The sequence below is a fragment of the Phyllostomus hastatus genome, unplaced genomic scaffold (assembly GCF_019186645.2).
Source record: "Phyllostomus hastatus isolate PE091 unplaced genomic scaffold, TTU_PhHast_1.1 phas_contig_98, whole genome shotgun sequence".
Lineage (NCBI taxonomy): Eukaryota > Metazoa > Chordata > Mammalia > Chiroptera > Phyllostomidae > Phyllostomus > Phyllostomus hastatus.
In genome coordinates, this window is record NW_025333999.1 from 574497 (window position 1) to 586179 (window position 11683).

At 48.4% G+C, this 11683-nt stretch overlaps 1 protein-coding gene across 1 annotated transcript; it reads right to left on the reverse strand.

Moving 5' to 3' along the window:
* Positions 1-166: 166 nt before the first annotated feature.
* ICAM3 (intercellular adhesion molecule 3) lies at positions 167-5914 on the reverse strand. Its single transcript, XM_045853129.1, has 8 exons — positions 5773-5914; positions 5561-5652; positions 4725-4991; positions 2072-2377; positions 1485-1772; positions 893-1168; positions 531-779; positions 167-448 (listed from the first exon to the last, which is right to left on the reverse strand). Exons 2-8 carry the CDS (start codon positions 5640-5642, stop codon positions 255-257), a joined length of 1662 nt encoding a protein of 553 aa, XP_045709085.1. The 5' UTR covers positions 5643-5652; positions 5773-5914; the 3' UTR covers positions 167-254.
* Between the last annotated feature and the right edge of the window lie 5769 nt (positions 5915-11683).

The following is an 11683-nucleotide window of genomic DNA, read 5'->3' on the forward strand; positions in this document are numbered from 1 at the left end:
CCTCCTTCTCGAAGACCTCAGCCCATTCGCTAAAGCCCAGCCTCCCGGAGTTCAAGCCCCCTCTCGGCGCCACAGCCTCCGCCCCTTTCCGTTGCCCAGGTGTCACTCAATGGACGCGCTGCGCAGTGAGAGAGTCCCTCAGTGCAGCTGGAATCAGGCTACAGACTCCGGATTTTGAGGGCTTTATTGTTGCGGAACCCTGGGATACAGACAAATTCCTGTCGTTGTAGACCCATTACCCGGTGGTGCGAGGCTCAGGTTGGCTGCTCTCCCAGCGCCTCGTCAGGCTGTTTAGATTTGAGTGGCAAAAAGTTGTTCCCCCGATTCACACGGTAGATGTCACTACGCCCCCTGAAGACGTATACTAAGGCTGTGGTGACAATCAGAAAGCCCAGGATCACGAACACCGCCATGATGATGGTGATGGTGAGGGGGTTCCGGTACCGAGCTGTGCAGAGAAGCGAGGAGTTAAATACACCCTGCCCAGCCTATGCTTTCCCCTCTAGACCCACAAATCCCCCTCAGCTTACCCTGAACATTTATCACCACGGTGATATTGTACGTGCCCTGTGAGTTGGCCGCCCAGCAGTAGTAGGTGCCATTATGTTTTAAGGTAATGCGGAATGGGACCCCGACGGGAACCGGAACCTTGGAGACTTTGTGCAAACACTGTAGCTGGGGAACCGGGTTGCCAGAAGCCTGGCACTGCAGGACTTGGGTCGTTCTATCTTTCCACGTCAAGTTCTGAGGACATTTGGCTGGGTCAATCTTAGGACCATCTGTAGGACCACCACATGATCAGACACACCAGAGGTACCATGGGACAAGAGAAAATCAAGAGAAAAAGTATTTCTGGGAGAGCAAGGGATTAAAGGTCAGAGTGATTACTTACACAGGACACGCAGCTGGACACTCCTGTTCCTGTGCAAGACCATCCCATCCACCTCCAGGGTGGCATTGCAAAAGATGCTGCGTTTGTCGTCCTTCTGGGTGACATTTAGCTGAAGCAGGGCGAGCTGCCCCGGGGTCACAGCTGGAGCTCCGTCCAGCATGACCTGGACTCGGGCTCCAGCAGCGCAAGTCACATTCACTGTGGTCCCCTCAAGGACCGTGGGCTCGCTCAGGTTCCTGATGGTCTCACTCAGGTTCATGATGGGCCCCCAGAAGCCTAAAGGAGTGACACTGCATGGGGGTGTGCTAAGCACTTCCTCACATTGGGCCAGCCCAGCCCTCCACCTGCATCTTTTCCCTCGGGTTATCTAGGCCTTGCCTTTTAGCTACCGTGGGCCCCCGCCCCCCAACTTGGGACACTCAGGCCAAACTCTAATGAAGGTGAAGGCTTACGCCCTGCCTGTGCTGCATCTCCTCCCACTTTGAGGGCTCAGGCCCCGCCTTTTCAGTTTGGAGTCAAGTCCCTTGTCCTTTGTGCTAATGATGCCCCAGCCCCTCTCCTTTCTAGCAGTTTTTGCCCCGCCCCCTCTTACTGTAGATGGTCAGGTTCTCCTGAGTCTCCTGGCTTTTGCCCCCCAGGGTCACATTGCAGACAATCTTCCGTGTGCCTTCCAGCTCAGTGTTTGCTGTGACTGTGGCTGTGGCCTTGAGTGTGTCACCTTGGCTTGAGACTTCGGGATTCAGCATCTGGTCCCCCAGTGCCAGTTGGACCTGGGCCTCTGAGGCCGGAAACAGCCCATCCAGGGTGCAGTCCACAAGCCAGGATGTTCCTACCTCCAAGAACCGGGGAACAATGAGACGAGGAGGCATCACAGGCAGGACTGGGGAGAAAAGTGAAAGTGAGCCGGTGGAGGTTTCATACAACCATGGACTCCCCTTTCCCTGTGACACACATACCCTCCAACCAGGGTCCTTCTTTCCCAGGACACCTTGCAACCTGGATTACCCCTTCCTTGGACACATCTATCTGCACATGCTTCACTAAAGTTCCCACAGGTGCTCACCCAATGGCCAAGGGCAGGCCTTCCTAGAAGCTCTACCCATTCTCAGGAGCCTCATGGCCATGCCATCCCTGCTTTGGCTCAGCTCATCACCCACAATCTGTGGTCCCTTTTCTTACCAAAGGTTCGGACATGGCCTGGGGCTGAGTTGTTCTGAAACAGTCCCAGCCCTTGGGGCCTCAGGTCCAGTTCTGTGCGGCAAGAGAAATTGGCACCGTGATCATTTCTGCTGACTAGCACTGTGGCTGTGACTTCTGCAGGCTCGCCAACTGCCAGCTGCCGACTCAGCACCTCTTCCCCACGGAGCAGCAACACAGAGAGGTGAGTTCTGGGTGCTCCACCTGTCACCAAGCAGCGCAAGGTGAGGTTTTTGCCCACAGGCTTCCACGGGGACATGGATGCCAGCTCCACATGCTTCGGAAACCCTGGTGGGATGGGAGGAGGGAAGGACAGAACTTATCAGTCAGCCCTGCAACCCCCTACCCCAGGGAGCAGAACTGTGAACCTGGAGCTGATAAACCTAGAGGGATTAGAAATACACCAGTGGAAGTGGCTTGTCATTAGCATCCTGATTATTATTTCCTGTTTTGTCAGAGACCTTGCCAGGCACTGAAATAAAAATCAGATTTGCTATTCCCAAGGACCTCACGGTTAAAAATTTAAAAAAGGAAGGAAGGAAGGGTGCTAATGTTTATGACCACTTATGATGTTAATGGTAATTATAAAAGTTCCTGTTTGGAGCTTTCCTTAGACTTTCCAGATGTCATCCAGGTATTCACCTTCATTCACATAGCAACTAAGTACAATTTTCTCTATCATTCCTTTTACGGACAGAGAAACCTAGGCCAGAGAGGTGATCTACCCAGAGATGCGTAGCCAGAAAGGGGCAGAACCTGGTTAGAATGTGGATTTCCCAAATTGCCTCTTTGATGTCACATCTTTGGGCTCCCTGGGCCCTCCTCCCAGCTTCTGGCCTGGACTCTGGCCTTGGCCTCTCCAATAGCTTGGTCCAGCCCTTCCCAATCAGTCCCAGGAGCTCAAGACTCACAGTCTACCTGCCTGGGGCAGTGGCTCAAGGTGCTGTGGTACGATCATGGGGGACCCAACACCTCCAGGCTGGATCCTCTCCCAGACATAGCCACACTACCTTTCTCAGGCACACATACCAAACTCTTAACCTCCTTGGGAAGCCTTTTATTCTCACCTTCCACAGGTCGAGCCTGGATCTCAAGAGAGGCCCATGGACTGTCTGCTATGAAAAATATTTAACATCCTACTATTTACAATTTTAGAACATTTAATAAGGAAACCTCCATCTTAATTAACCTTGGGCACCATTGGTCAGGGATAGTGTTATCCTGGCAAGTTCTGGTAATGCCTGGGCTCTCGGGAGTGGTGTGGGACAGCCCAGACAAGGAGCATTTGCCAATTTCTGCGGTATAAATGCACCCACTGTGCCGATGTCAAGCTGCCCAATGTGAAGCAAAGTTGGGACGAGATGAGCACAGTCAGATCTCATGAGCCAGGACCAACATGCTCCTGTACAGCACTGGGCAGAAGCACCTTCCAGACACAGATACAGACAGACAGATCCATGCAGAGGTACACGTTACACAGAAATACAGATGCACATATGTAGACACATACTGACATAGACATTCACATACACAGACACATTGACACAACATGCCTACACACAGGTAATGTAGGCATTCACACATGGAGATACAAAGACATGCAGATAGGCACACAGAGACATACATGCACATTTGCACAGAGACAGGTATGACACTGATACATGTGCTCATGGGCATGTAGGTATACAAACGTGTAGATACTAACACCCATATGAGCACACATGTGGTTACACATGCATACTATCATCCTATGCTGATCTATGAAGGCTTCACAGAATGGTAGGCACCGTCAATGGCGTTCTCTGCTGTTATCTAATGTATGAGTATGCTTTTAAATGCAGAGAAACTTTTGGAAGGATCCACAAGAAACCATTACCAGAGGAATGCACAGTCTGGAGAGGAAAATGTCACCTGTTAAGAGCAGGGACATGGGAGCCAGACTGCCAGCCTGGCCACTTTCGGGCTGTGAACCCTGGCAAGTGACTCCACCCCACTGAGCATCAATTTCCTTAGCTCGGAAATGAGGCTTAGAAGTGCATCCCCCGCCCTGCCCTGGGACTTTTGTAAGGATTGAATGAGCACTAGAGTGGGTATCTACACTTAGAACAGAGGGCTCTGGCTGGGTAGCTCAGTTGGTTAGAGTGTCGTCGCAATATGCCAAGGTTGCAGGTTTGATCCCAGGTCATGGCACATACAAGAAACAACCAATTAATTCATCACTATGTGGAACAACAAACAGATGTTTCTCTCTCAAATCGATAAAAATTTTTTAAAAATTGCTCACTACCAGCAGTCTTAGGTAGAGGTTTGACATTTGTACCTTATTATACTTTTTTATTTTGGAACCCCATTAATGTATTACCTGCTATTAAAATATAAGACATTTTTTAAAAAGTGCTGTCATTTTTAAATGCTTTCTGGGACTCAAATAAATTTATTTACATTGCTGCCCTAGCATATGGTTGAGGTGCATCTCTGTCTGTCTGTCTCACACACAAGTACACATGTTCAGGTCCAAGCTCTGACTCATAGGCCTGGTCCATTCTGCAAGCTCAGGGCCCGCTCCCCCACACCTTTGGCTATGTGCCCCCACCACTGCCAGAGGCCTATCCCACCTCCAGACGCATGCACTCACGGTACACTGTGATGTTAGAAGAGCTTGCCATCTGCGAGCCATTGCAGAAGCCTGAGCACAAGACCTTACTATCAACAGTCACATTGCTGAGCCAGAAGGCTGCCCAGCCTGGGCCATTGTCCACTGGCTTCTTGGGTAAGAATGTCTCCAGGCTGATGAGTTCAGGATTGGGGCACTTTGTACTGCAGTTTACCAAGAGGGACCCTCCAGCAGGTACAACCAGGTCTTTTGGCTCCACCTCAAGCAGGAACTTTTGCCCCTGGGCACCTGCAGGAAGAGAGGAAAGTTCTGCTGGTTGATCCAGTGCCCCCTGCCCCACCCCACACCTATTCATCTTGAGGCCCTACTATCCAACACCTCCTCAAGCCAAGATATGATGGTCTCTGCCTTCATGGTGCTGCTAGTCCAGTGGGAAAGGCAAGTGATAGATCTAGGACGGGGGAGAGATTGGAGGGAGGCTGAGGAAGAACCATACAAATCTATAGGAGTTAGTGGGTTGGGGAAGCTTCCTGGAGGAGAAAACTATAGCCACTTTTGAAGGGGAAGGAGGAGTTAGCCAAGTGAAAGGGAAGACTGGTCCTGGCAGCAGGAGGAGTATAGGCAGAGGTCTAAGGTACAGAGGAGAGAGAGAGTTGGGGGGAGGACAAATCATACCCAGGGACTGGTCCTCTGGAAGCCCTGAAGGCTGAGTTAAGGCCCCACAGTTTTCCAGGACACTGGTGAGCCCCCATCAGATCTGAGTTTAAGGAGTGTTTGCAGCGAACCACAGCTTTCTCCGTTTCTCCATCTTCTACCAGCCCCCCAACTCCAGCCCTCCCCAGGTTTACTTGCTTCACCTGGAGGCAGCAGACAGTAGACCAGAAGCAGAGAGATGAGTGGAGTCCAGCAGGCCCCAGGCAGTGGCCCCAAGGGCACCATGGTGGTCAGTCTGTGGAGGACAGTGGCCTAATGAGTGGCACTGGGCAGGGCAGCAGGGATCGGGTGTGGTCACCCAGAGGGGGGAACCACAGCCACAGTGGTTGAGATTGCAAAAATCCGGGGACTGAACCTTGCCCAGGCCTCAGGAAGAGCAGGGGGGATATCCTGCAGTGCCACAGGTCCAGAGTGGGGAGCCCAAGTGGGGCTCAGCGAGGTGGTGGGTACCGGTGAGTCTCTGACGGGCGGCAGGGGCGGGGCTGAGGGCCGATGTCGCACTCGTGGCTCCTAAATGAACTCACAGGAAATGCTAACAAAACCGTCTTCCTTTTGAAACCGGAAAAGCCAGTGTTCCTGCTGCTTGTTACCACCAGAACCAATAAGCAGACGGGGAATCTTTGAATCTTTATTGAATCTTTATGGGCACTTTATTCAGATGGCACGCTATCAGAGAAGATGGCAGGTTATGTACTCTAACAGACCGACTTACATTTCCTTTCAAGCCAGCTTTTTTATAAGGAGGAAAATGTGTAGGCAAGGGATATGGAATTCAAGGGGAAAAAATGAGTTCCCCCATCACTTTGTCCTCAGTCCTAAGACACCTGAGGAGGGGAGAGGGGGTGAGACACCTGTTTTCTGCTGAACTTAGTTGAGGGTAGAATTGCGCAGAAACTTTATTTCTTTTTTTTAATGTATTTTATTGATTATGCTATTACAGTTGTCCCATTTCCCCCCTTCTCTCCCCTCCACCCTGTACCCCCTCTCCCACCCACGTTCCCCCACTTTAGTTCATGTCCATGTGTCATACTTATGAGTTCTTTAGCTTCTACATTTCCCGTACTATTCTTGCCCTCCCCCTATCTAATTTTCAACCTACATTCTATGCTACTTATTCTCTATACCTTTTCCCCCCTCTCCTCCTCCCACCCCCCCTGCTGCTAGCCCTCCATGTGCCCTCCATTTCTGTGGTTCTGTTCCTGTTCTAGTTGTTTACTTAGTTTCTTTTGGTTTTGCTTTAGGTGTGGTTGTTAATAATTGTGAGTTTGCTGTCCTTTTATTATACATGTTTTTTCTTTATCTTCTTTTCTTAGATAAGTCCCTTTAGCATTTCATAAAATAAGGGCTTGGTGATGATGAACTCCTTTAATTTGACCTTATCTGAGAAGCACTTTATCTTCCCTTCCATTCTAAATGAGAGCTTTGCTGGATAGAGCAATCTGGGATGTAGGTCCTTGTCTTTCATGACTTGGAATATTTCTTTCCAGCCCCTTCTTGCCTGTAAGGTCTCTTTGGAGAAATCAGCTGACAGTCTGATGGGAACTCCTTTGTAGGTTACCGTCCCCTTATCTCTTGCTGCTTCTAGGATTCTCTCCTTCGTTTTTACCTTGACTAATGTAATTATGATGTGCCTTGGTGTGTTTCTTCTTGGGTCCAACTTCTTTGGGGCTCTCTGAGCTTCTTGGCTTTCTTGGAACTGTTCCCTTTGCCAGATTGGGGAAGTTCTCCTTTATTATTTGTTCAAATACGTGCTCCATCTGTTGCTTTTCTCCTTCCTGTTCTGGTACCCCTATAATTCGGATGTTGGAATGTTTAAAGGTGTCCTGGATGCTCTTAAGCTTTTCCTCAATTTTTTGAATTCTTATTTCATCATGCTTTCCTGCTTGGTTGATTCTATCTTCCTTCTTGTCCACTGTATTGTTTTGAGACTCAGATTCCTTCCTTTCTCTATTGGTTCTCCTCCGCGTATCTTCCTGCATCTCTTTTATGGTAACCTGCATCCTTTCATCTAAATTGTGCCCAAAATCAACCAATTCCATGAGCTTTCTGATCACCAGTGTTTTGAACTGTGCATCTGATAGATTGGCTATTTCTTGGTCGCTCAAAAGGATGAGTCCTGTGGGACTGATCTGTTCTGTTGGAAACATATCTTATGTCTTTCCCTGTCTCTCCTTTTTTTTTTTTTTCAGTCTGGTCGCTCTTGTTACGGTGGGGGATGGAGCCTTAGGTGTTCACTGGGGCTGGGCACCCCTGTCTCTAGATTGTGATGTTATATGTGGGGGCGGAGGCGGGAGCGGGGATGGGAGGGAACAATGGCGGTAGTTCCGTTCTCCTGGGCTCAGACCCTTCTTTGGGTTCCTGGGCTGCGAACTCTGCCCTGGTCCACAATCGCTGCCTCACTGGGTCCGCCAGCCACAGCTTGCATACTCAGGGATCACCGCTGCGTTCTTGCACCCCAGATGGCTGTCGGGCCGATTTCACGCCAAATTTTCCCCGACCTCCACGCACCACTGACCCGTGCCAGCCCCATGCCCGCCCGTCGTATCCTACCAGTCTGGATGTACGGGTCTACTTCAACTTCTTGGCTGTCCGACTTCCATTCAGATAAATCCTCTATCAGTTCTGAGTGATATTCTGTTTGTAAATTATTGTTGTTCTAATCTTGGTTGTGCGAGGAGGTACGGTGCGTCCACCTATTCCTCCATCTTGCCGGAAGTCCCCCGAAACTTTATTTCTTTGGTATGATCTTTCCTCCTTTCTGTCTTTGTGATTTAAACTGGCCTCAATAAATGAAAAAGAAAAAGCTGGTCTCATCCTACACCCTGACTCTCCCACCTCCCTCTCCACTGCAGACCCACTCCCTTAACTACTACCAGGACAATGAAGTTCAGGTCAGCATTAGATAATCTCAGGAACAAAGCCCCAGGTCTGCTGACCACAGAGGAAGATAACATGTAGGCTTCAGTTGTGCTTCAGCTCTGGATCCAGGACAGTAGAGCATCCCACTGACCAAATCCGTGCCAAACCAGACGGAATAGCACCGTGGATAACAAAAAGAGCAGATGCAATGATCGACCACCCCTTACCTTAGCGCCAATGAGTCTTTGGAAACCACAACCCTAACTCCCTCAGTCCTCTATGTCACCCATCCTCAAGAAGCCACCAGGGAGCCAGGTCTTTGAGCACAAGCTCACCTGTGACTCCAGGGGTGGCACCATTTCCCCAATTAATAAACCTTTACTTTCTTGGCTGTAAACTCCTGTTTGCTTTTGGCTGGGCTTTGATGCGCACAGGTGACCAAACCCCTTCAGGTCAGTAACAGAGGAGAAGGCATTCTGTTCCTGGAAGTAATCAGGTGGGATTTCAAGGCAACATATTGAGGGAACAATGGAGAGCTTCTAGGCAGGGCTTCAAGGGCTGAGTGAGATCGCAGCCTCCTTGGGGAACAAATAAGAGATTTGGAGGTGATAAAGAGGGATCCTCTAAGATGAGTAAAGCCATGAAAATGAACAGAGCCCACATTTATTGGGCTCTTGGGCCAGGTGCTTTATTTCTGAAGGTTGTTTTTTTTTTTTTTTGGTTGGGGGAGGTCCTTCCAGTTTTGAAGGTTTTGGGAAATCCCCGCATTCTCTATGCACAGTGTTGAGGTGGGGTGTTAAGGAGACAGCTGAATCCTGAGCCGCCATCTGTCAAGGATGCTACTTGTAACTTGCCCTTCCCCCATCCTTATTCCTCCCTTGCCTTCCCCTCCAAGCAGCTGATCTCTTCTTCCCAAGAGACAGGACTAGGAGGTCAGGTGGCCATTCCCACCTCCATCTGCTCTCTCTCTCAGGCCTCCAATCCGTCTCTTGTTCCTCTGGTCTGAGCCCCAGTGAGGGACCTTGTTGAGGGCTTTGGTGGCACCCAGCAGCCATCCAGTCTCGTCATCCCTGAGGCCATAGCCATCCCTCTCTCACATGGGGCGCTTCCCCCCTCCAATCAGGGGTCTCCTCTGCTGCCCTGCTCCCCCATCCATTTCCAACACGGTGCTGAGAACAACTAAAACTCAAAGTATTTGTAAATAATATATTTGATAAGAGATTATATCCAGATTGTAAAGAATTCTTACAACTCAACAACAACAGCAAAAACCCAGTTCAAAAATGGGCAAAGTGGTCCTGGCTGGGTAGCTCAGCTGGTCAGAACATTGTCGCAGTATACCAAGGTTGGGGGTTCGATCCCTGATCAGGGCACATACAAGAATCAACCAATGAATGCATAAGTAAGAAGAACAAATCAATCTCTCTCTCTTGCCCTCTCTTCTTCTCTCTAAAATCAATTTTATTTATTTTTAGACAGAGGGGAAGGGAGGGAGAAAGGCAGAGAAATATTAATGTTTGGTTGTCTCTCATACGCCCCATACTGGGGGACCTAGCCCACAACCCAGGCATGTGCCCTGACTGGGAATTGAACCAGCAATCCTTTGGTTCTCAGGCCAGTGCTCAATCCACTGTGCCACACCAGCCGGGGCTCTAAAATCAATTTTAAAAATGGGCAAAGGACTTGAATACATATTTCTCCAAAGAAGCTATTCAAATAAGCAATAAATACATGAAAAGATGCTCAACATCATTAGTCATTATGGAAATGCAATCAAAACCACAAAGAGATAGCACTTCACAACTATTAGGATGGCTATCATTAAAAAAACAAAACAGAAAATAGCAAGCGTTGACAGAGATGTGGAGAAACTAGAACGCTCATATTTTGCTGGTGGGAATATAAAACTTTGTTTCTCCAAGTTTTACAGAATGATCCAGAAATTCCTCTACTAAAAGAATTGAAAGCAGAGACTCAAACAGATACTTGCACACCAGTGTTCATAGCAGCATTCAGAACAATCAAGGTGAAAACAGCCCAGATTTCATCAGCAGATGCACAGATGAACTATGGTTTATATACACACAACAGAACGCCACTCAGCCTTACAAAGAAATTTTCACATGTCCCACAACATGGATGAACTTAGAAAACATGTTAAGTGAAATAAGCCAGGCACAAAAGAACAAATATTCCACTTATATGAGGTACCTAAAATAGAAAAATTCATAGAGAAAGTAGAATGGTGTTTACCCGGGGCTGGGAGAGGAGGGAAATGAGGGGTTAGTGTAGAATGGGGGCAGTTCTGTTTGGGAAGATGAAAAAAGTCTGCAAATTCATAGTAGAGTTGGTTAAATAACATTGTGAATTTATGTATGCATGTAATGCCACTGAATCACACACTTAAAAATGGTTAAAATGGGCCCTGGCTGGTGTGGTTCAGTGGATTGAGTGCTGGCCTGGGAAACAAAGGGTCACCAGTTGATCGAGGTGAGGACAGATGAATGCATCAAAACCACCCCCCGATGAGGACATCAGACTGGTGATGTCTATAGGACAAACAACCTCATTTCTTCACTATGTTGCCACAGAGGTATGGGGTGTGGGGCAGGAAGAGGAAAAGGAACCAGCCCTCAGCCATACACCATATATGAACCAACATTGTTTGGATTTTTATTTGAACAGACTAAACAAACACCAAATATTTAAGGTACAATTGGGGAAATCTGAACATTCACAGGCTACACAATGATATTGAGGAATTGTTAAACTTTTTAGGTGTGATAGTGATATAGTAGTGATTGTGGTTACATCTTCTTGAGATATACATATGCAAGTTTTTTACAGATAAAATGATATCTGGGATTTGTTTCAAAATGACCCAGTGGCAGAGGTAGGGGCAGGTATAGAGCTGAAACATGACTGGCCGTGGGTATTGGAAACTGATGGTACAGTTTATATTACATTATTCTCCCTTGTTTTGCATATGCTTCATCTGTATAATAGTTTTCATGTTTATTTTTTTATTTAAAAATTTTATTTATTTTTAGACAGAAGGGAAGGAGAAAGAGAGGGAGAGAATCATCAATGCACACCCCCTACTGAGGACCTGGCTCGTAACCCAGGCATGTGCCCTGGCTGGGAATCGAACTGGTGAACCTTTGCTTTGCAGTCCGGCACTCAATCCACTGAGCCACACCGGCCAGGGGCATACAATAGTTTTTTAAAAACCCCTGGCCGGTGTGGCTCAGTGGATTGAACACGGGCCTGTGAACTGAGAGGTCATAGGTTCAATTCCCTGTCAGGGCACATGCCTGAATTGTAGACCAGGTCCCCAGTTGGGGACGTGCGAGAGGCAACCAGCTGATGTTTCCCTTCTTCTCTTTCTCCCTCCCTTCCCCTCTCTG

Excerpts from the sequence above, each read along its gene's own strand:
- ICAM3 (XM_045853129.1), bottom strand. The coding sequence starts at position 5,642 with ATGGTGCCCTTGGGGCCACTGCCTGGGGCCTGCTGGACTCCACTCATC. Across the intron at positions 4,992-5,560 it reads CTACTGTCTGCTGCCTCCAG|GTGCCCAGGGGCAAAAGTTC; the intron begins GTGAAGCAAGTA and ends CTCTTCCTGCAG. Across the intron at positions 1,773-2,071 it reads AGGCCATGTCCGAACCTTTG|TCCTGCCTGTGATGCCTCCT; the intron begins GTAAGAAAAGGG and ends TTTTCTCCCCAG.